This window comes from Globicephala melas, chromosome 12 (assembly GCF_963455315.2).
Source record: "Globicephala melas chromosome 12, mGloMel1.2, whole genome shotgun sequence".
NCBI lineage: Eukaryota > Metazoa > Chordata > Mammalia > Artiodactyla > Delphinidae > Globicephala > Globicephala melas.
The window spans coordinates 70522627-70548339 of NC_083325.1; the positions used below are offsets into that span (position 1 = coordinate 70522627).

Below are 25713 nucleotides of genomic sequence, written 5' to 3' on the forward strand. Positions count from 1 at the left end.
ACGCAGAAAGCATTTTTAACCCTTCTTCCCCACTTTGTGTTTTATCCAAAGAGGGCCTTGTTGACATGTTGTGTAAAGACTGTGCCAACACAATGGAATAGAGTCACTTCCCCAGCATGTGGAAATTAAATGGTAAATCTAGTTGAAGATTTTTCATTTGCCCCTTTTCAGGTGCTCAGAATTTTGATGTCATACGACTGTCAACTTACAGAACAGCTTGCAAATTGCGATTTGTGCAAAAACGATGCAACCGTAAGTCATTTCTACTCATTTCTATGATAGCTGGATAGAGCTCTTGATAATATAGAAGATTTTAATGTGTTTTAGTCATATTGTAATGTTAATTGAATTATTTTGTCTTAAGTGTTTATCAGAATATAAGCTTTGTAATGGAAAGAGCTTGTTAATTTATTCTGGGTGTCCCTCAAAAAATTTAAGAAACTCAATAAGGTGACTAGTTTTGAGATTAATTAATTCTTTATTTTTTTAAAAAATGATTTATTTATTTATTTATGGCTGTGTTGGGTCTTTGTTGCTGTGCGCGGGCTTTCTCTAGTTGCGGTGAGTGGGGACTCCTCTTCCTTGCGGTGTGTGGGCTTCTCATTGCGGTGGCCTCTCTTGTTGTGGAGCATGGACTCTAGGCACGCGGGCTTCACTAGTTGTGGCATTCGGGCTCAGTAGTTGTAGCTTGCAAACTCTAGAGTGCAGGCTTAGTAGTTGTGGCACACGGGCTTAGTTGCTCCGCGGCATGTGGGATCTTCCCGGACCAGGGCTTGAACCCGTGTCCCCTGCATTGGCAGGCGGATTCTTAACCACTGCACCACCAGGGAAGTCCCAAGATTAATTAATTCTTTAAATGGGAGAATTCATTTCTCCTTGTCACTGTTTTTAATACAAAGTTTTATGTAAAATTAATACAGTTTATCAGCTTCTGGAGAGAAAGAAAAACTAATATTTTGATAAAGGCATAATAAAAATTAACTTTCTTGTTTAAACTTAATATAACACAAATCAGCCTTTTCTATAAGCGGTTGCTTCCACAATTGCTACTTATAAAATACGTAAATTAAAATATTTGTAAAATGCATATAAAATCTTTCTTAATTTGTGTGCAGATGAACTGACTTAGAATTATTGTACTTTTCTCAGATATATGTGTGTGTGTGTGTGTGTGTGTGTGTGTATTAATGAAAAACTGTTTTGTGTAATGGAAAGAACATTAGCCTTAGAATGGGAAAACCTGTTTTACTCCAGGTTTTGTTTGTCATTTATTATAAACACGTGACCTTGGACAAGTCACTTTATATTTAAATACTTCTACACTACTTTAAGTCCTACTCAAAAATCCTAGCTTAAAATTCTCTCCAAAGAGTTTACCGTACCATCCTAGACTGAAGTCATGTTTCTTCTCTGGTTTCCCAAAGCATTGTTTTCAAATTATGGGTTGTGACCTGTTAATGGTTCCTGAAACTGTTTTGGTGAGCTGTAGCCAGAATTTAAAGCATGTAATGGAGAAAAAAAAAGAGAAAGAAAAAAAAGTCAGAACGTAGCTTATGTGGTAAAGTATTTTGTGAAACGTGTTTTTTATATATCTAGAGGGGTGTGTGTGTGTTGATTTAAATATATTTGCATGTTGTCAAAAAGTTTGAAAACCGCTGTCCTACAGGAACTACCATTTTTATACTTCTTCCCATAATTATTCTTGATTCTTGGAACACAGTAGTCTATGTGTGGGCTGAGCCAGGCTAGTGGCATTAGTAATATAAAGTAAAAGATGCATTGTTCTAGCAGTTTTATTTTGTCACATATGATTCTTCAGTCTACCAGATTACTCCAGGTTGTAAGTAGGAGTCAGATTTCAATTTTTTCCATATATATGTTCAGTTGACCCTACACTATTTATTGAAAAGACCATCCTTTTTCTTCATTACTAAAAAAATCCAGATTATAAGTAGGAGTCAGATTTCAATTTTTTCCATATATATGTTCAGTTGACCCTACACTATTTATTGAAAAGACCATCCTTTTTCTTCATTACTAAAAAAATCTTTTTCTCATATTCATTAGGAGAAATGTACAAGAATGTTCATAGCTGTGTCCATATGTGAGAGGATCTGTTTTTGGACTCTTTGTGTTCCATTGGTCTGTTTGTCTATCCTTATACCAATAATCACTGTTAGAGCTTTAGGGTTAGGGTACTTTTGTTCTATTTTACTTTTTAAGATTGTCTGAGACATTCTTGGCCTTTTTACATTTATTTTCACACAAATTTTAGAATTTGCTTGTTAATTTCTACTAAAAATGAACAAAAAGATTTGTGCTGGGATTTCTTTCCTTCATTTTTTTTTTAAAGTATAATTTACATATAATAAAATTCATCCTTTTAATGTATAGTCCTGTGGGATTTTGTTGGGACTACACTGAATCTGTAGATCAAGTTGGGGAGAATTGATGTATTTCCAGTGTTGAGATTTCATTTCTGTGAACCTGATATACCCCTCCATCTATTTAGGTCTTTAAGTTTTGCTAATTTATATATTTTTTGGTAGAGATATTGCACATCCTTTATTGGATTTATTCCTGAGTCCTCGTGTATGTTTAGAAATACAGTGACTTTCATATCTTGATTTGTACCTAGCAGTCATTCTAGACTCAAATATTAATTTTAGTGATATACATGCAGAATCTTTATGATTTTCAATGTGTATAATTTTGTCATTTCTGAATAATGACAGTTACTTTTATTTCCTGTACTGATAATTACTGCATATTTATATAGGTTAGGATTTGAAATACGATAGGAATGATGACAGTGGGCATTTCTTATCTTATTCCCAATATCAGAGGAATGGCTTTCAACATTTTACTATTAAGTAATATGTTTGCTGCAGTTTTTTGTAGATATCCTTAATCAGATTAAGGAAATTTCCAAGTAGTGTGTTTATTCATTTCTAAAGATAAAGTTTATTTTAAAAGTTTTCTTTTTGATAATGATTTCTGACAATTTCATTTTGATCATAGAGCATGGCTTATATGATTTTAATCCTTTAAAATTTATTGGGATTAGTTTTATGACTCAGGATAAGGTCAGTTTTTTTATATGTTCTTTGTGTTATTGAAAATAAAGCATATTTTCTAATCACTGGGGGCAGGACTTCATATAGTGTCCATTATGCCTGCCTTGTTAGTTTGTCTATGATTGTACTTATTTTTTTTGTATGTTTGCTCTGTCACTTGCTAAGAGAGGTGTGTTAATATCTCCCACAAAGTCTGTGAATTTGTCTCTTTGAGGTTCTGTTACATTTTCATTGTGTATTTTTGAAGCTACAAAGGGGAGGCAAAACTTTACCTCTACCCTCTCAGGGTCTCCAGCGGAGCCTGAGAATTAAATTGACATAAGACAGATTAAGAGGAGAAAAGCATATGGATTTTTACATGTACATAGGAGCCCCCATAGGAAAATGAAAACCCAAAGGAGTGAGTGGGCCTAAGTGCTTATATACTAAGTTGAACAAAGAGTGGCAGTTGTGGAAAAATAACTAAAATATGTCAGGAGACTAAAGATAAGAGCTATTTTAACGAAGTCTGCAGATTTCACTCAGACTCAATTCACTGTCTCTGGTGATGAGGATGTTTCTTTCCTCTTGGAATAAGGAGGGCGTTTTTCACATGGGACTTTTACTTCCTGCTTTTGGGAAGAAGAGGGGAGGTCAGAGTGTCCTTCTTGGCATCTGCTGTTTTTCAGGAGTCTTTAGCTCAAACTACTCCGTATGCCAAAGTGGCATATCTTGGGGTGACATATTCTGCCACCCTTCACTATTCTATTAAATGTAAGTAAATGTAAAATTCTTATATCTTTCTGCTGAATTAAAATTTTTGAATTGTTGAAAAAGTTACAAAATAAACACAAAGTTTGTGTTGACAGAATAAACACAAAGTTTATTTTCTTTGTGTTCCAGTACATCTTGTTGATATTTGGAACATGATTGAAGCCTTCCGAGACAATGGCCTTAATACACTGGACCATACCACTGAGATCAGTGTGTCTCGCCTCGAGACCGTCATCTCATCCATCTACTACCAGCTGAACAAGCGCCTTCCTTCTACTCACCAAATCAGTGTGGAACAGTCCATCAGCCTCCTCCTCAACTTTATGATTGCTGCATATGACAGGCTAGTACCTGCCCTGCTTAATCCATTTTAAGAATGTTTCTCTTCTAATCATCCTTCTTCTGTACTGCCTTGCCAAGGGTTGTCAACTTAGAATCACAGTTAAAAGGGAAATGAATTAGTACAAGTCCCTTCTAAAGACTGGTTAAATGCCAGAGTGACTTACTGTCTTGGGGCATGTCACATATTAACCTCTGTAACATTAGGGAGATTCACAACACTTGAGACATAATTGTTTGGTAAAATTGTCGGTACCTTAATATAGCTGTTCTCTATCCAGTGAAATATAGCCAAGTGGTACATTTGATTATGAGGCTTTCTATTTGACTTTTAAACTAACTTTTCTTTACTATGTGATAGCAATTGCCTTTGGACTATATAGTACCTTGTTTTCTCTTTATTTATGTTTAGGAGTCTATTTTAATTCTTTTCAATGTAGAACATTGTGTTCTAAACCTTAAAACAATAGAAGAAAACTACATGTCCTCCAAATTAAAACAGAAATGAGTTGTTATATTTGTATTTATGGAGAATTAAGTTGGTATGATAAAAAATAAAAAAGAAATCATAAATGATGGAAGCACAGAGGTTAATATTTATTTTCCGGGAACCAGGAGTTCAGATGTCTGATCCCTGCTGTACTATCAGCAATGTGATTTGGATGGGTTAATTCTCTCTGCTTCATTTTTCTCTCTGTAGGAAAATGAGTTCATATATTTGTAGAATGCTATTAGTTATACTTCATAATATTGAGGGTTCTGTGAATTAATGGTAAAACCATACAAATGTCAAGGCCAAGTCACAACATAGGCACTCACTAAATTCAGTTTTTAAAAATAATTAATTAATTTATTTATTTATTTTTGGCTGTGTTGGGTCTTCGTTTCTGTGCGAGGGCTTTCTCTAGTTGTGGCGAGCGGGGGCCACTCTTCATCGCGGTGCATGGGCCACTTTTCATCACAGTGCACAGGCCTCTCACTGTCGCGGCCTCTCGTTGCGGAGCACGGGCTCCAGACGCGCAGGCTCAGTAGTTGTGGCTCACGGGCCCAGTTGCTCCACGGCATGTGGGATCTTCCCAGACCAGGGCTCGAACCCGTGTCCCCTGCATTGGCAGGCAGATTCTCAACCACTGCGCCACCAGGGAAGCCCCCACATTTTTATAAGATGTTATCAAATTAGATATTCCATCCATTTAATAAAAAATTATTTCAAGAAATTTGAATTTTTAAAACATGAGTGTACACATAGCATATGTCCCAGAATTCTAATGCCATTTTTTTTAGCAGTTAATCTGGTAGGTTAAGTTTATACTGTCCAAGGAATGACTCTTCTGATCGAAAAACCTTAGTAAAAACCATTATTCTGTGGTGAGTAAGCAGCACCTTATCGTGACACTGACTCACTGAGTAAGTCACTTCAGGGCCACACAACACAAATTAATTTAAGAAACTTTTTAAAGTCAGAAATAAAAGTCATCTTGGAGCTAAAAATGATAAAGCAGAGATTATAAACTTCGACTCCATAATTATATCAAATAAGTACTATGGCTAAAGAAGGGAGGAGAAGAGAGAGTGAAGAGATAGCAAAAGGGAGAATGGGAAGACCAAAGGTAAGGGCAGAAGGTACAGAGGTGTCCTGGGACACAGTTGGAGAAAGCTGGACACAGGCAGAAAGAGACAAAGGAAAAGAAAAAAGAGACAGTAAATCAGCAGGAGGGCACTCTGAAGAGAACTAGGAAAGCAAAAAGAGATGAATGAGCTAAGAGTAAAGAATATCGTATGGCAGGGGTGAGTTTGGTAATTCTCAAGTCATATCCTGTTTAAAATGTTGACCGTGGGCATCAGAATAAATCATCACATCTTTACTGACCTTGAACTCTTCATATGATAAGAGCTTATTTAGTTAGCTCTCCGGAAATTTGAAATTGGCTTTCATGTACTGGAAAAAAGAAAGGATCTGGTTATCAGAATTTTATTTTTGAAAATCAGGGCATTTTGTTGTTAAATACTTCCAAAAGTAGTAGTCTCTTTATAGATTGGCCACTTTGTTATTTAGGCTGGAGAGTCCCTTTGTTATGTAGAATTCCTATTATTTTAACTGATCTTTTCAAGCTTTTGTATTTCATAATTTCTCAAAGTTAAAATTTGAATACAGCAATTAACTTAATTATTAAATTCCCTCACCTCCAAATTCATAGTCAAATTTTTGGTCAGGTTGTTTCTGATTCTTATAATAGATTGTGAGACCCTAAAACGATCATCAGGAACAAATAGGATCTAAGACTTTCTCCCTTAAGCATGTATTTTCTTAGGAATTAATTTTTTTAATACTTAGATTTAAAATATTTCACATTGGACAATTAAAAACATTGAAAAGTATGAAGAATGATATTATAAACATCTGTGTGTAGACTTTAAGCTAAGAGGAATAGCCAAAACATTCTGTTAGCCTCAGTTTTTTCCTGTTTCAGGTCCTCAGTACCACAGTTACAGTACCATAGGTACATGGTCTGGTCCGAAGGTACAACAGGTGATGCTCTAACCAACATTTTTTTCTTCTTTTTTTTGTTTTTGATAACAAGGACATCCAAATTCCCAGTGTGAGGGATAGGAAACCTTCCTTCCTCTTCTTCAGTTGAGCTGATTTAGTGATTTAGAGCTTGGGATTTATAAACCTCCTTTCTGTTTCCAACCTCGGTGTTAGTTCCACATCTTCAACTATAAGCAATAGAAAGCCTACTCAGATGGACTTTCACAGTAACTGGAGCAATAGGCTCACATAACAGAGGAGCCAGAGACAGGATTGTGGTTGAATCAGGGCCCTGGCTGCATTTCTTCTTCTTTTAAAAATATTTATTTATTTGGCTGCGCCGGGTCTTTAGTTGTGGCATGGGGGATCTTTTAGTTGCGGCATGCGAGATCTTAAGTTGTGGCATGCAAACTCTTAGTTGCGGCACGTGGGATCTAGTCCCCTGACCAGGGATCGAACCTGGGCCCACTGCATTGGAAGCGTGGAGTCTTAGCCGCTGGGCCACCAGGGAAATCCCTGCGTGTCTTTATAGTGGTCTTGGCTTTGACCTTCTCTTCTATTAGCTTCATCCTTATGCTGACTTCAAAAAATGCCTGCTACAGCTACTAAAATGCTTCCCGTCAAGTCTAGGTGAGGGAGAGAGCCAGTTTTCTTTCAACACTGAACAAAAGTACCTGAGCCTCCACCAGATATGTGCGTTTGGGCCATGTATGTGTAAGTGGTAGGCTTTTTAGCTGAAACAAAGGATTTGTGCCTTTGGGGCAGAGGATGGTTAAATTCTCACCCTCACCCTGTGTTGCCTCATCATGGGGATGGTTGGACTAGATATGAAGGTGATGACCACAGTGTTCACTACCAAGCTCCTTGAAGTGCATTATAAACTTGTGGTTCCCTTTCTTGTTAAATAGTCCTACTCTCCATCCAGTTCCTTAAACCTGAGAGTCATTATAACTCTTCCTTCTCCGTCATCTCCCACATCCAGTCGGTTACCAAGTTCTTTCATTTCTACCTCTTGAATATCCTTCAGGTCTATGTACTTCTCTCCATCCCCACTGCTACCATCCCAGACCACCAGCATCATCTTTCGCCTGGATTACTGCTATAGCTTCTAAGTGATTTTTTTTTCATATACTCTTTTTTCCCTCATTCATTCTTAGAAATAATAAACATCCACCAACCCACTATCTGACCCAGGAACTTGAACATTGACAATAATTTACATTTATCTCCTAACCCATCCCACTGAACTGCACTTAACTAAGGTGAACCCTATTCTGATTTTGTATTATCATTTCCTTGCGTCTTAAAAACCATTTTTGTTCACATGTATGGACATAAATAAAGTATTGTTTAATTTTAAATATTTTTACAATTATAAAAAGAGTGTCATACTAATGTACTATTATCTGATTTATTTTTTTTAGCCAGTAACATAAAGATTCATTCATGTTGCATTTATCTATAGTTCAGTTATTTTAACTGTTATATAACATTCTGTTGTGTTTCTATACCATTCTGGTGTTTTCCAGATTTTTGCTCTAAGGAACAACTCTGCTTCGAATATTCTTATTTGTGTCCAAGTGTTTCTCTTGGTTCTAAACTGAGGAATAGAATTGCTGAGCTGTGGGGTATATGAAAGCTCAGATTTACTCTGAACTGATATTTAGAAAGTATAAAATTATTTTTCCAAATTGTACCCATACATAAGAGATCCTTTTGATTCACATTCTGTAAGCCTTAGAATTCTTGGACTTCTTAGTTTTTGCTAAATGACATCTCATTGTTACCTTGATTTGCATTTTCTTGATTACTGAGCATGTTCATATGTTTCTTGGCCATATTTATTACTTCTGTGAAACACCTCTTTGTGTCTTTTGCCCATTATTCTAGTGTGTTATATTTTCTTTTTATATTGATTTGTAAGAGTTCTTCCTATAATTTAGATAACAATCCTTTCTTGATTATGTGTGTTGCACATATATTCTCCCAATTTATAGCTTGATTTTTTTTTACTTTTCTTAAGATGTCTTCTTCATAAAATGTTTTTTAAAGAAAAATGTCAAACATATAGAAACATAGAAAGAATATTATAGTAACAGTGTGCCCGTAACATAGCTTCCGTAATTACCAATACATGGCCAGTCTTATTTCATCTATATCCCCAGGCTCTCCACCTCCCTTCTCCCCACTTCTTGACTTATTTCGAGGCAAATCTCACATGTCGTTATCATTTCCTATGTAAATATTCCAGTGCATACATATCTCTAAAAGATGGGATGCCTTAAAAAAATTACCATAATGCCCTTATCTCACCTGAAAATTAATATAAATATTCATTAATATGTTAAAATATCCATTTCACTAATTCCCTTATAAATTTTTATTTTTATGTTGTTTAATTTGAGACTCAAATAAAGTCCATGTATTGCAGTTGATTTTTTAAAAAATTTATTTATTTATTATTATTTTTTAACACCTTTATTAGAGTATAATTGCTCTACAATGGTGTGTTAGTTTCTGCTTTATAACAGTGAATCAGCCATACATTTACATACATCCCCATATCTCCTCCCTCTTGCGTCTCCCTCCCACTCTCCCCATCCCAACTATCTAGGCAGTCACAAAGCACCGAGCTGATCTCCCTGTGCTATGCGGCTGCTTCCCACTAGCTATCGATTTTACATTTGGTAGTGTATGTATGTCCATGCCACTCTCTTACTTTGTCCCAGCTTACCCTTCCCCCTCCCCATGTCCTCAAGTCCATTCTCTACATCTGTGTCTTTATTCCTGTCCTGCCCCTAGGTTCTTCAGAACATTTTTTTTTTTTTTTTAGATTCCATATATATGTGTTAGCATAAGGTATTTGTTTTTCTCTTTCTGACTTACTTCACTCTGTATGACAGACTAGGTCCATCCACCTCACTACAAATAACTCAATTTCGTTTCTTTTTATGGCTGAGTAATATTCCATTGTATATATGTGCCACATCTTCTTTATCCATTTATCTGTTGACGGACACTTAGGTTGCTTCCATGTCCTGGCTATTGTAAATAGAACAGCAATGAACATTGTGGTACATGACTGTTTTTGAATTATGGTTTTCTCAGGTTATATGCCCAGTAGTGGGATTGCTGGGTCGTATGGTAGTTCTATTTTTAGTTTTTTGAGGAAGCTCCATACTGTTTCCCATAGTGGCTGTATCAATTTACATTCCCACCAGCAGTGCAAGAGGGTTCCCTATTCTCCACACCCTCTCCAGCATTTATTGTTTGTAGATTTTTTGATGATGGCCATTCTGACTGGTGTGAGGTGATACCTCATTGTAGTTTTGATTTCCATTCTCTAATGATTAGTGATGTTGAGCATCCTTTCATGTGTTTGCTGGCAATCTATATATCTTCTTTGGAGAAATGTCTGTTTAGGTTTATTGCCCATTTTTGGATTAGGTTGTTTGTTTTTTTGATATTGAGCTGTATGAGCTGATTGTAAATTTTGGAGATTAATCCTTTGTTAGTTGCTTCGTTTGCAAATATTTTCTCCCATTCTGAGGGTTGTCTTTTGGTCTTGTTTATTTATGGTTGCCTTTGCTGTGCAAAAGCTTTGAAGTTTCATTAGGTCCCATTTGTTTATTTTTGTTTTTATTTCCATTTCTCTAGGAGGTGGGTCAAAAAGGATCTTGCTGTGATTTATGTCATAGAGTGTTCTGCCTATGTTTTCCTCAAAGAGTTTGATAGTGTCTAGCCTTACATTTAGGTCTTTAATCATTTTGAGTTTATTTTTGTGTATGGTATTAGGGAGTGTTCTAATTTCATTCTTTTACACGTAGCTGTCCAGTTTTCCCAGCACCACTTACTGAAGAGGCTGTCTTTTTTCCATTGTATATTCTTGCCTCCTTTATCAAAAATAAGGTGACCATATATGCATGGGATTATCTCTGGGCTTTCTATCCTGTTCATTGATCTATATTTCTGTTTTTGCCCCAGTACCATACTGCCTTGATTACTGTAGCTTTGTAGTATAGTCTGAAGTCTGGGAGCCTGATTCCTCCAGCTCTGTTTATCTTTCTCAAGATTGCTTTGGCTATTCGGGGTCTTTTGTATTTCCATACAAATTGTGAAATTTTTTGTTCTGGTTCTGTGAAAAATGCCATTGGTAGTTCGATAGGGATTGCATTGAATCTGTAGGTTGCTTTGGGTAATATAGTTATTTTCACAGTGTTAATTCTTCTAATCCAAGAACATGGTTTATCTCTCCATCTGTTTGTATCATCTTTAATTTCTTTCATCAGTGTCATAGTTTTCTGCATACAGATCTTTTGTCTCCTTTGGTAGGTTTACTCCTAGGTATTTTATTCTTTATGTTGCAATGTAAATGGGAGTGTTTCCTTAATTTTTCTTTCAGATTTTTCATCATTAGTTTATAGGAATGCAAGAGATTTCTGTGCATTAATTGTGTATCCTGCTACTCTAGCAAGTTCACTGATTAGCTCTAGTAGTTTTCTGGTAGCATCTTTAGTATTCTCTACATATAGTATCATGTCCTTTGTAAACAGTGACAGTTTTATTTCTTTTCTGATTTGGATTCCTTTTATTTCTTTTTCTTCTCTGATTGCTGTGACTAAAACTTCCAAAACTCTGTTGAATAATAGTGGCAAGACTGGACAACCTTGTCTTGTTCCTGATCTTAGAGCGAATGGTTTCAGTTTTTGACCATTGAGAACGATATTGGCTGTGGGTTTGTCATATGTTGCCTTTATTATGTTGAGGTAAGTTATTTCCACTATTTTATCTTCCAGGTCACTTTTCCGTTCTTCTGCCTCATTTATTCTGCTATTGATTCCTTCTAGAGAAGTTTTAATTTCATTTATTGTGTTGTTCATCATTGTTTGCTCTTTAGTTCTTCTGTTTCTTGTATTTTCTCCATTCTGTTTCCAAGATCATCTTTACTATCATTACTCTGAATTCTTTTCCTGGTAGACTGCCTTTTTCCTCTTTATTTGTTTGGTCTGGTGTTTTTTTGCCTTGCTTCTTCATCTACTGTGTGTTCCTCTGTCTTCTCATTTGCTTAACTTACTGTGGTTGGGTCTCCTTTTTGCAGGCTGCCGGTTCGTGGTTCCTGTTGCTTTTGGTGCCTGCCCCCAGTGGCTAATGTTGGTTCAGTGGGTTGTGTAGGCCTCCTAGTGGAGGGGACTGGTGCCTGTGTTCTGCTGCATGAGGCTGGATCTTGTCTTTCTGGTGGGCAGGACTGTGTCCAGTGGTGTGTTTTGGTGTGTCTGACCTTATTATGATTTTAGGCAGCCTCTCTGCTAATGGGTGGGGTTGTGTTCCTGTCTTGCTAGTTGTTTGGCATAGGGTGTCCAGCACTGTAGCTTGCTGGTCATTGAGTGGAGCCGGGTCTTAGCGTTGAGATGGAGATCTTTGGGAGAGCTTTCGCCGTTTGATATTACGTGGAGCCGGGCGGTCTCTGGTGGACCAGTGTCCTGAACTCAGCTCTCCCACCTCAGAGGCACAGGCCTGGCACCCAGCCAGTACGCCAAGACCCTGTCAGCCACATGGCTCAGAAGAAAAGGGAGAAAAAAAGAAAGAAAGAAAAAATAAATAAATAAAGTTATTAAAATAAAGAAATTATTAAAAATAAAAATAATTAAAAAATAATAAAAAAGTAGAAAGTAAGAAAGAAGGGAGAACCAAACCAAGAAAGAAATCCACTAACGATAGCAAGTGCTAAAATCTATACTAAAAAGAAAAAAAAAAAAAAACGGACAGACAGAACCCTTGGGCAAATGGTTGAATCAAAGCTATACAGAGAAACTCACACAAAGAAGCATACACATACACACTCACAAAAAGAGAAAAAGGAAAAAAAAAGGTATATATCTATATCTATCTATCTATCTATCTATCTATCTATCTATCTATCTATCTATATACAAAAGAGGAAGAGAACAACCAAATCAATAAACAAATCTACCAATGATAATAAACTCTAAATATAAACTAAGATAAACATAAAACTGGAAACAAAGTAGATGAGCAAAGCAAACCCGAAGTCTCCAGTTGCTCCTAAAGTCCACCAGCTTCAATTTTGGGATGATTTGTTGTCTGTTCAGGTATTCCACAGATGCAGGTACATCATGTTGATTGTGGAGATTTAATCTGCTGCTCCTGAGGCTGCTGGGAGAGATTTCCCTTTCTCTTCTTTGTTCGAACAGCTCCCGGGGTTCAGCTTTGGATTTGGCCCTGCCTCTGCTTGTAGGTCGCCTGAGGGCATCTGTTCCCTTTTGGGAAGTCTGAGGTCTTCTGCCAGCCTTCAGTAGGTGTTATGTAGGAGTTGTTCCACATGTAGATGTATTTCTGATGTATTTGTGGGGAGGAAGGTGATCTCCACTTCTTACTCCTCTGCCATCTTGAAGGTCTCCCTGCAGTTGATATTCTAAGATTCTTTTAATCTGTAGGCTCTCCCTTCATCTCTCTCTTTTTACCCTAGAGATTACAGTATGTATTCTTGATTTTTCAAAGTCTAAGATTAATTGGTACCATTACTCTCTTTCTAGGTAATACAAAGACTGATGTGTTTCTATACCATTTTGGTTTTAGGACGCTTTAATTTCATTTACTCATTCTTTTATGTCATTGAGATTGTGTATTTTTATTTTATATATATTTAAAATCAAGCAGGCCTTATTAATTTTTTTATACAGTGAGCATTATTTAATTTATAGGTAAACTAAATGATGTTGACTATAATAAAATAGTGTCTGCTTAATTTTAAATATACTAGTTTTGTTGTTTTTCACTTGCTTCTGCATTTTTAAGCTTCCATCAGGAATTCTTTTCTTTCTTCCTGAAGAACACCCTTTGGCATTTCCTTTCTGCAAGTTAGATTGTGGCATGTCGTCTTAATTTTCGTTTGAAAATTTCATTCTCATACTTTAAGAATATTTTCATTTGATATATGAGTTTTTGGTTGACAATTGTTTTCTTTCAACATTTCAAGAATATTGTTCTAGTATTTTTTTAGCTTCCATAATTTCTGATGAGAAATCAACAGTGGATATAATTTTAGCCACTTTGATGGTAATCTGTCAATTTCCTCTGGCAACTCTTAAGATATTCTTTATTTTCTTTTCTTTTTTCTTTTGGTTTTCAGCAATATTACCATGATGCCAGATGCATCATTCTTATCTCATAATCCTTAAATATAATAAGCAGAGTTACTGTAAGATCTGTGCTTATAATCCAATATCTAGGTTCCCTATGGTTCTTTTTGTACTGTTTGCTATTTCTGTTTTTCGTTCATGTCATCTTACTTCCTCTCTGCCTTGTTATTTTTTATTATGTGAGAAACATTCCAAAATTATTTTTTATTTTTAGTATGTACCAGTCATTATATTGCAAAATTATTTGCAGAAATACTTTGAGGCCTAGGATAATGTTTTCCTACAGAGAGTATTTATGTTTTCTTTTCTTTTTTTTTTTTTCTTTTTTTTTGTATTTATGTTTTCTTCTGCTAGGTGCCTGGAGACCATAACAGTCCAGAAGCACCTGAGTTATTTGCAATTCAGCCCATGTGAGGCCCTGTTTTACTTCTGCACACTAGTGCTTTTAGGTGCAGCCTTTGGGCTTTCAACCCAGAGTAATGGGAGCAGGAGTAGGCAGTTTCATCAGGATTCAACGTTCCACATCTCTCTTCTAGCCCCTTAATACTATCAAAGAGTTACTACTCTGTACTTCAGCCTTTCTGGTTCCCTTCTGAAATCAGAAAATCCCTTGCATGGAAAAAGTAGTTTCAGTCATTGCACTCACCTCCCTGGGCATCCAGCTCCTTTGTATTAGGTAACTCAGTTGTTAGTCCTCATTTGCATTCAGGAAGATTAAACAATTTTTTTCCCATCTTTACTACTTTTCCTCAGAGGAAGAGGTGATCAGAATTAACTAGTCTGCCACTACCAAATATTTCCTCTGTTTTTATTTCTTTTTTCTCTTTTTTGGAATGTTGTCATATTTACTTCCTCTGTCTCCTATTGTTTCTCACATATGCTTCAATTCTGTAACTTGCTGCTTTCCTTTTATTTATTTTTATTTTTAAATTAATTAATTTTTGACTGCATTGAGTGTTCATTGCTGTGCATGGGCTTTCTCTAGTTGTGGTGAGTGGGGGCTGCTCTTCGTTGTGGTACGCAGGCTTCTCATTGTCGTGGCTTCTCTTGTGGAGCAAGGGCTCTAGGCGTGCAGGCTTCAGTAGTTGTGGCGCACGGGCTTAGTTGCTCCACAGCACGTGAGATCTTCCCAGACCAGGGCTTGAACCCGTGCCCCTTGTATTGGCAGACAGATTCTTAACCACTGTGCCACCAGGGAAGCCCTCTCTGCTTTCTTTTAGAAGAGTTTATCAGTCTGCATTTCTACTCATTAATATGTTCTTTGTTTAGAGTCATTCTACTGTTTGTCTCATCTGTTATGTTAATTTTTAGCTGTTGTATTTTTCAAACCTAGAATATCTGATTCATTCTTTTTCATGATTTATGGTTCTTATTTCATATTGCTAATCTCTCTTTTAGTTTGACTTTTATTATTTCTATTTTTTAATTGAAATATAATTGACATATAACATTATATTAGCTTCAGGTGTTCAACATAATGATTCAATATTTGTATATATTGTAAAATGATCATCACAATAAGTCTAGTTAACGTGTATCACCATACATAGTTGTAAAAAGTTTTTTTTCTTGAGATGAAAACTTTTAAGATCTCTCTTAGCAACTTTCAGATATACAATACAGTATTTTAAGCTATGGTTACCATGGGGTACATGACATCCCCATGACTTACTTATTTTATAACTGGAATTTTATATGTTTTGACCCCCTTAATCCATTTTGCCCACCCTCCACCCCCTGCTTCTGGCAACCACCAATCTGTTCTCTATATCTCTGAACTGGGGATTTTTTTTTTTTTTATTAAAAAAATTTTTTTTTAGTTTACACATAAAAGCGAGATCATATGGTATTTGTCTTTTCCCTTCTGACATTTCACTTAGCATACTGCCCTCGAAGTCCATCCATGTTGTTGCAAATGCAAGATTTCCTTCTTTTTTATGACTAATATTTCCTTGTATGTATGTATGTGTATGTGTATACGTATACATATACATACACATAGATACACACCATGTTTTCTTTATCTAGTCATACACTGATTGACACTTAGATTGCTTCCATGTCCTGGCTGTTGTAAGTAATGGTGCAGTGAACGTGAGGGTGTATGTATCTTTTTGAGTTAGTGTTTTCATTTTCTTCATATAAATGCCCAGAAATGGAATTTCTGGATCATTTGGTAGTTCTATTTCTAAATTTTTGAGGAATTTTTATACTGTTTTCCATAGTGCCCGCACTAGTTTACATTCCCACCAGCCGTGCACAAGGGTTCCCTTTTCTCCACATCCTCACCAGCACATGTTATTTATTGTTTTTGATAATAGCCATTCTTAGATGCATGAGGTGAAATCCCACTGTGGTTTTGATTTGCATTTCCCTGAAAATGTCTGTTTTCATATGTCTCTTTGATATATTTATGTTTATTTATTTTTTTTATTTATTTATTTTTTTTGTGGTACGCGGGCCTCTCACTGCTGTGGCCTCTCCCGTTGCGGAGCACAGGCTCTGGACACGCAGGCTCAGCAGCCATGGCTCACGGGCCCAGCCGCTCCGCGGCATGTGGGATCCTCCCGGACCGGGGCACGAACCCGTGTCCCCTGCATCGGCAGGCGGACTCTCAACCACTGCGCCACCAGGGAAGCCCTATTTATGTTTATTTTTAAGTTCCTGGTCCATTTGTTCTAATACTTATGCTTTTGAAACTGGTATAAGTTGTCCTGTTTGTTGATTTTTTTTTAAGGTAGTTGTACCCCCTGGGTCCGAGGAGTGGTCTTGGGTTGGATATTTGCAGTGGATGTGGGCAAAACGTGGACACGTGGGCTGGAGTGTCCACATGCATATATGGTTCTTTGAAGTATGGGGTGTGTTGGAGGTGGCAGGAAAAGGGGGCCAGACTCTCCCCATGTGGGGGCATGAAGTGTCTCAGAATCCTAGATTTGAATTTGACTTTCCAGGCCATTTTGAAGGTGTATTAGTCATTGTACAGAGATAGAACATATTTTAATTAATCTGTTAGCTTGATTGATAACTTTAATATTTAGACATACGTATATGGGCCTCTTTTTGTAATCATGGTGCTGTAGGGGCAGGCCTGGTACCAGCTATTGATTAGGCCATGTGATTTCTGACAAAAGGTTTAGTTTCTACAAGACTTATCTCATTTTGAGTTGCTGGTGTAAACTTTTATATTTTAATCCTGATAGGGCATTCTTCTTGGATAATTATTGTATTCTGCATTTTCCACTCCCTGTGTAAGAAAGAAAAATGTTCTCTAATGACTTCCTGAGAAATTCCTTTTACACTTTATCTGACTATTGAACCTTATTTTCCCTCTTATTTTTTTCATCAGGATTTGTTTTGTAGAAGAGTCTGTGGCCTTCACCAAACATGTTGGTTCTGAGATATAATGAAACTCCACCTTTAATGGAACAAACCTATTTAAAAAATCATGTATCTAATGAAACTAGGCTTGGATTAAATCTTCAAAACATATCAATATTGAATGTACCAATGAAAGGCTCGGGGTTATTGTTTACCATCTAAAATAATAGTAGAACACACTCTCTCAAATTTGAACACTCTAAAGATTCCTTTAGGGTAAAGACTTTTATATGTCTAATTTATGGTGATTTTATATGAAAAAAGTTCCTGTGTAGTTTGGAAATATGGCTGAGAACTATTTTAAAATCTTGTTTTAGCAGTTTAATTTGGATATGTTGAAAGTTTCCATAGTTCCCTTTTAATACTGGATGCAAAAAATAAAGCAATATAAAAGAAAAAAAAAAAAGCAAAACCAAACTAGTTCACTTTAAATAAAAGGAAATGTATTCCTTAAATTCCAAATGTGCCCAGCTAGCATATTATGGAATGGACATTGCTGGAAAAGGATAATATTGGGTTACAGTCTTCCTCATTAGTGATTTTTAAACAAAACTATAATTTCCTGGGAAACACAAACATTTCATTTATTTATATACAGTATTTACTAATATCCCTGCTTGTTCTTTGATGGATTCAAGATGACAGGAAAAAACCAAATAAAAATAGGAGAGAAAAAAAAATAGGAGAGAACTAGTGCTGAATGGGAAGGTTTTGATGCCCTCGATAGTAGCACATTTAACTCTTAGAAAGATCTGATCATAGCTTTTTAAGGAAATTTCCAGGGGATGGTGGAGAACGAGCTAGGGGTCTTGAATGTTTTAAAAATGTGAAATCCTAAGGGGAAACCTATTGCACAATGGAGACCAACAGCCACTTTGGTGGAAGAGGAGGAGTGGAGCCCGTGTGCCCTCACGACATCCCCTACCCTTCAGGATGCCGCTGTCGTGTGGATTGTGTGATGTGACATCACCAAAACCAGTTCACCGAGCCCCAGTCTAAGTGCTTGGTGGCAGAATTACTTCTCAGTTCACTTATTACTTTTCCCGTCACTTACTTACTCTTTAAATTTTGTAGCTTTTCTTCTCTCCCAAGAGAATTCATGCATTTGTGCCAATTTTCAAAAAGGACTCTGTTTGATTTCAGGATATGCAGACCTGCAAAAGGTTTGACCATTAGGTAATATTTCAGATTTAAAAAAATTTTTTGGATTGCTATTTTGGTCTTATTTTATTATTTCCTTTTTATAATTTTTTTTTTTAAAGAAAGGGCAAGAGGAATACTTTTTTTGAGTGTTGCTTTTTCTTTGTCTTTGTTTTGCTCTGAAAAGGAGAGAGGAAGTAACAGAGAGACTTCTCCAGTCCATTCAGTACTCACCTCCAAAGTAATCTGATTAAGACACTATTTTCATCATGCAACTTCCCTCCTCGGAAACCCTCAAAGATTCCCTGTGGTTTTTTTTTTTTTTTTTTTTTTTTTTTTTTTTGCGGTACACGGGCCTCTCACTGTTGTGGCTTCTCCCGTTGCGGAGCACAGGCTCCGGACGTGCAGACACAGTGGCCATGGCTCACGGGCCCAGCCGCTCCACGGCATGTGGGATCTTCCCGGACCGGGGCACGAACCCGTGTCCCCTGCATCGGCAGGCGAACTCTCAACCTCTGCGCCACCAGGGAAGCCCCTCCCTGTGGTTTTTGAATGAAGTTTGTACGCCTCAGTTTCTATCAGTCCTTAATTCCCTGCTCACACCAAACTCTAATTAAGCTGCTTGAGGCACTTTTCAGGTTTTCCAATATGACATGTTCATTTCTTCTCTCCATGTATTTTGGTTGGTCTCCTGCCCCACCTCCCCTGGTTTTTACCTACCCTGTAGCCTTCCTTATAATCACCAACCCCATTTTCATCCCTATGATGACCTGTAGTACTTATCTGTATCATTATTTTGACTTTCGAATGTATGATGCTCTCAACTGCTTTGTAATTATACAAATAAGATTGAAAGTCTTTGAGAGCAGAGATTCTACCTTATATTTCTTTGATTCCTCGATAAATGTAATGCTGGATTCGTTTTGTTTAATTTTTATTGGAGTATAGTTGCTTTACAATGTTGTGTTATTTTCTGCTGTACAGCAAAGTGTATAATGCTAGATTCTTAATAAGTATTTGTAAGATTGAAATGAAAATTAGCAGGCATTCTGATTGTGGTAAATTTGAATAATATTCTGTGTTGATTTTACTTGGTTAAACTGTTTGACATTTGTCAAATGGATTCTTGATTTGCCGTTAATTATTGCATAATCCATTCACTGTGAAGTTTTGTAAATTAAGATTAATTGGAAAAATATGAGTTTTCGAAAACCAAGGAGAAATGCTCTCATTACTTTTAGCTACATGCGATAATTGGACTGGTAATACTGTTTCTGAAGTAGAAGTCTATTTTTCACGTGAGAAGTACTCATTTATGGTTGACAGCATTTACAGTTGTTTGCCAAAAGTGTAGAAACAGCTGTTTTCTTAAGTAAACAGTGCTCCCTACAGTCCTGTTTTCAAAAGTATTCATTTGAATAGCAAGCTCTTATTAGATAGTGCAAAGCTATAAACACCATCCAGTTTGGGTTAGTTTATTTTTTAAAATTTTTTATTGAAATATAGTTGATTTACAGTGTTGTGCCAGTTTCAGGTGTACAGCATATATATTCATATATATGCATTCTTTTTTTAGATTCTTTTCCATGATAGGTTATTACAGGGTATTGAGTATAGTTCCCTGTGGTATACAGTAGGTCCTTGTTGGTCATCTATTTTATATCCAGTAGTTTAAATATATATATATATATATATTTTTGGCCACACTGTGCGACATGTGGGATCTTAGTTCCCCGACCAGGCATCTACCCCCATCTCCTGCATTGGAAGCACGGGGTCTTAACCACTGGACGACCAAGGAAGTCCCTGGGTTAGTTTAAATGTCAAAAAATTTGAGACTTTACTAAACTGAAATGAGCAAATTCCCATCCAGATGGCACAAGTGAGGAGTGCAGAGACTTCTGAAGGCACCTGCATGTCAAAACTCAACAGTGTTTATTCAGGGTGACTCACTGTTTGCTTAGCTTGGCGCAGACCTAATCATGGTGTTTTCTCAGTGTTGGGTGATAAGAACTCTCTTTAGAAGTCATGGGCATGGTTTATTGTCAGACTCTAAAATGATGGATCTATGGAGGTGAATCATGCAGAGAAGTCTGAGACAGAATCATCATGTTCCTTATTGAGGGAGGGTGCTCCCCAGAAGGATTCTGTGTGGGTGGGGTTAAAATAATAAGTTTCCTCTCTGCTGTCACCTTCAACACATATTACCTGTTTATCCTTTCATTTTAGCATCTTTCTGTAGGGGTTAATATTCATTGTTAATTGTGTTATACCTTAAATACCTTTAAAAAAAAGTTATACCCAACTTTCCAGCTAGGTCAGATTTTAAGTGACTCACATTTTTTATGATGAAACCAGGTTAAAGATCTTTCCAGATCTTGTTTGAAGAGAACTGATTCCGGTATGAACTTGGACTTGACTTTGGAAGTACTGAAAACATGGATGTTGGTGAGGTTATATGTGCGATGGCCAGGGGCAGCTGACTATTCAGTTTTAAATGTAACTTGACCAGGGTATGTGGATTAAATTCAGATGTATGGTGGGCAGGATCAAGAATGAGTTTTGCCAAGAAGTAATCAGTCAGATAAAGGACGGAATCATAGGGGATTAGGCTGCTAAGTGACTGCAGCTTCTCCCTACTGCCTCTAATTGCAGAGGAAGAATGCAGAGCTCCAACCAAACATTACAGAAGTAAAAGTGCCACTTTGGCTTTGCTGTGTTTGGGGGCAGTTATAGGAAGTTGTAGTTAGGCTTAAAGTAGACTGAGGGATTTCAATGCGAAGAAAAGCATTCAGAGCAAAGGAGTAAATGCTGAAGTTTGACCTACAAAGCAAATAGTTGCAAGGAGGGAGCTAACTTTTTTTCTTTTTGAAGAAAAATAAAAATAACATGATTTGAGGAAGAATTGTGAGGCTACCCATTCACTAATTTTATTGGATGATTGTGTCTTCATGCTGTTATACTTAGATTTTTATATAAATATCTTTAATAAATATTTATGAGTATCTTTAAATATATCATTTATTGTTTATATTAATATTTCCTTTCGAAGGGTGAATAAACCTTTTGGTAGATGAAACTGTGAACCTAAAGTTGTAAATGATGGTAAGCATTATAAGTGGGAAAGATGAGTTCATAATTAAGAGTGGGCTCAGGCCCATTCCCCCATTCTCAGGATGCACAGTTACATATGTATAAACAGGTTCTTAAACAAAAAGGTTCACTAAGCATCATTTCCAAATCTCTCCTGCCTGCAGATTCATCCCCCTCACATTTACTATGACCCTTAATCTCAGATACCTCTCCTTTCCCCCATACTTAAAGCACCCGCAACCTGACATATATTCCCTCTATCCTACTGGGTTACGTATTGACACTCAGATGCATATCCCCTCACCCTCAGTGAAGCATGCAATGCTAAGTGCAGATACATTTGCAGACTCAGAAGAGCATGCAGGCAGAGAGGAGAAAAGATCCACCGTTGGCTAGGTGGGAGATCGTGAGTGGAGATTGCTGTGTGGCTGCTGTGAATAGGAAAGTGGTTGGAAAATAGATAACGAGAGATGACGAGTTAAGGGGCCACGTGTTACTGATAATAATTAGTTGAGGAGTTAATGCACTATTCTGTTAATGCATCTACAGACTGCTTGACCTGAGACCAGCTGTTGAGACCAGTAATAATCCTAATGAGTAGAGGAGGGCACAGGTGTGTAGTGCTGAGCCAGGTCAGTTGAGAAATACAGCTGCTATTCTGTATTTAAATGTAAGACTTTCTGAATCCAGGACTATTATTTGCAACAGAGTTGAGTTAAAGAATATTTGAATAAGGGATGCAAAGTGTTGAGAATATTAGTGTTTCTAAAGCATTTTGAAGATTTGGAAAAAGTGCTGTTTAAATGCTATTATAATAATTTTTAGAAGTAAAGATGTCATAGACCCATTAAGAACTGTTTTATGGCATTTACTGATGAGCACTTTCTTCAGTTACAGAGTTGATTTTCACCTGGATCTCTTGCCAGTATGCTGGGCTCTGCCACACTCTCCTGTCTGCATAGATGACATTAGTTTCTTTTTTTGCAGCAAGGGATAGATATTATTTTGTCTCTATGAAGGAAGAACATGAGATTTGGAGCCAGAAGGAGTTATACAAACACAATATGATCAATTGTCTTTCATCTTTGGTCATGTCCTTTGATTTATTGTTGCCTGTGAAATACAAGCCAAAGTCTTAGAATTGCATTCGAAGATCTGTGTTGGTAGTTCTTAGCTTTGGATGCATATTAAAATAACATGAGGAACTTTTTAAAAGTACCAAGAACAGGGTGGGGTTTAGGCATCTGAATAGTATCTTCTATTCTCATACCTTATTGAGATTTGGATCTAGAACTCTAAGGAAATACAAAGAATCATCTTGTTGATTTTTACAAAAATATCCTATTGTGAATTTGGGATTGCATTGAATCATAACAGGATTCTGATCAGTTTAGGGAGAATTGACATTTTAACAATATTGTCTTTCATTTCATGAACATGGTGTATCTATTTACATTTTCTTTGATTTCTTTCATCAGTATTTTGTAGTTTTCAGCATACACATCTTGAACATAAGTTTAAAAAAAATTTATCTGTTTTTCATATTTTTGGTGGTATTGTATTTCCAATTTTCTTTTGCTAATTTATAGAAATTTGAATTTTTTTATGTTGACCTTGTATTCTGCAGCCTTGCTAAAAAGTCCCTTATTGTAGTGTTTTGGTAGGTTCTATGTATTTCTTTTGTAGGTTCTTTGGGATTTTCTATACAGAAGGTCATATTGTCTGGAGTAGATAGTTTTATTTTTAAACTTTCAGTCTGTATGCATTTATATCTTTTTCTTACGTTGTTGCACCAGCTGTGTTCTCCAGTGTGGTATTGCATTCTAGTAGTGAAAGCAGTCATCCTTGGCTTGTTCTTGATCTCAGTGGAAAAGTACTTAGTCTTTCATCATTAAGTATGATGTTATTAGCTGTTACTTTTTTTTTGAAGGTGCCCATTATCAGACTGAGGAAATTCTTTTCCTGGTTTTCCAAGAGTATTTATCGGAATGGATGTTGAGTATCATTGTCATCTGCATCTATTTGGATGATCGTGTAGCTTTTCTCTTTGTACTGATTGATTTTCAAATGTCAAACTAGTGTTACATCACTGGGATAAAGCCCCCTGGGTTGTGATTTTTTTTAAGTCGTTTTTATATATTGCTGCATTCGATTTGCTCACATTTTGTTGAAGGTTTTGTGTATGGGTTCATGAGGGATACCGACTTCTTATTTTCTTTTGTTGTAATGTATGTATGCGTTTTTGTTATCAGGATAATGCTGGCCCTCATAAAAGAATTGGGAAGTGTTCCCTCCTTTTTTATTCCCTGGAAGAGAGTAGAACTGCAATTATTTCTTTAAATGTTTAGAATTTGCCAGTACAGCTCTCTGAATGAGGAGCTTTCTCTTTTGGAAGGGTTAAAAATACAGATTCAACTTCTGTAATGGATATGGGCCTATTCAGATTACCTGTTTCTTCTTCTTTTTTTAAAAATTCATTTATTTTTGGCTGCGTTGGGTCTTCGTTGCTGCACGTGGGCTTTTCTCTAGTTGCAGCGCGTGGGGGCTACTCTTCGTTGCGGTGCACGGGCTTCTCATTTTCATGGCTTCTCTTGTTGTGGAGCACGGGCTCTAGGCACGTGGGCTTCAGTAGTTGTGGCACATGGGCTCAGTAGTTATGGCTCATGGGCTCTAGAGCACAGGCTCAGTAGTTGTGGCACACGGGCTTAGCTGCTCTGTGGCATGTGGGATCTTCCTGGACCAGGGCTTGAAACCGTGTCCCCCGCATTGGCAGGCAGATTCTTTTTTTTTTTTTCGGTACGCGGGCCTCTCACTGCTGTGGCCTCTCCCGTTGCGGAGCACAGGCTCCGGACGTGCAGGCTCAGTGGCCACGGCTCACGGGCCTAGCCGCTCCGCGGCATGTGGGATCTTCCCGGACTGGGGCACAAACCCATGTCCCCTGCATCGGCAGGTGGACTCTCAACCACTGCGCCACCAGGGAAGCCCTGCAGGCAGATTCTTAACCACTGCGCAACCAGGGAAGCCCTACCTATTTCTTATTGAGTGAGCTTTAATAGTTTCTATTTTTCAAGGAGTAGTTTGTGTCTCCAGTTCATCTAAGTTGTTGAATTTATGGACATAAAGTTTTTGTAATATTTCCTTATTATTTCTGTAATGTTTAGAAAACCTGTGGTGATATCCCTTCTTTCATTTTTGATATTGGTAATTTGTGTCTTCTCTTTTCTTTTCTTAGTCAGTCTGGCTAGAGATTTATCGATGTTATTGGTTTATTCAAAGAACCAGCTTTTGGTTTCATTAATATTCTGTATTGATTTCCTGTTTTCAATTTCACTGATTTCTGTTCTTGCTCATACGATTTTTTGCCTTTTGCTTGTTTTGGGTTTAATTTGCTGTTCATTTTCTTGAGTCTTCAGATGGAAGCTTAGGTTATTGGCTTAAGAACCTTCTCTTCTAGTATAAACATTTAATATTTGTAAAGTGAAAAGTGCCCACTCTTTCATTGCTTTCCTTTGGCTGCCTGCCTTTTTTTTTTTTTTTTTTTTTTCTGTACGCGGGCCTCTCACTGTTGTGGCCTCTCCCGTTGCGGAGCACAGGCTCTGGACGCGCAGGCTCAGCGGCCACGGCTCACGGGCCCAGCCGCTCCGCGGCATGTGGGATCTTCCCGGACCGGGGCATGAACCCGTGTCCCCTGCATCGGCAGGTGGACTCTCAACCCCTGCGCCACCAGGGAAGCCCCTGGCTGCCTGCCTTTGACCCTGGATGCAACTAATGTTATTTTGTCAGTATCCTTTCAGACAGCTTATGCATATACAAATATATGAAAATATATTTTTACTCTCTCCTTTTTAACATAATTGCTAGATTGCATTCTAGCAATTATTTTGTTCCATGCCTTGCTTTTTTTTTTTTTTTAAGTATCTATCTTGGATATAATTCTCTATCTTTCGTATGTTTTTTTATCATTCTTTTCTATGATAGCCTAATAGCCAGTCTTCTATTAATAGACATCTAAAGCTGGGGCCAGGGCCTTGGGGTTTTTAATGTTTTTATTCTTTTTATATATTTTATTATGGAAATTTTCATTATGGAAAATTTTATGCATTGCAGTTTATATATCTTAAATGTTTTTTAGCTTGTATTTTTCCCTTTCATTATTCTCTCCTTTAAACCATTACCTTTGTCTAGTAATGGTAACCCTCACTTTCCCAGGATTCTTTTTTTGTTTATAAATTTTAGTAATTAT

General features: G+C 36.9%; 1 protein-coding gene across 21 annotated transcripts in view; it reads left to right on the forward strand.

Moving 5' to 3' along the window:
• DTNB (dystrobrevin beta) overlaps positions 1–25713 on the forward strand; it is a 256123-nt gene that overhangs the window by 36543 nt on the left and 193867 nt on the right. For all 21 annotated transcript variants that reach the window (XM_060309424.1, XM_060309423.1, XM_060309425.1 and 18 more), the window contains 2 exons: positions 172–252; positions 3960–4173. In XM_060309424.1, coding sequence (XP_060165407.1) covers positions 172–252; positions 3960–4173 — 295 coding nt within the window. The remainder of the gene's footprint in view (positions 1–171; positions 253–3959; positions 4174–25713) is intronic.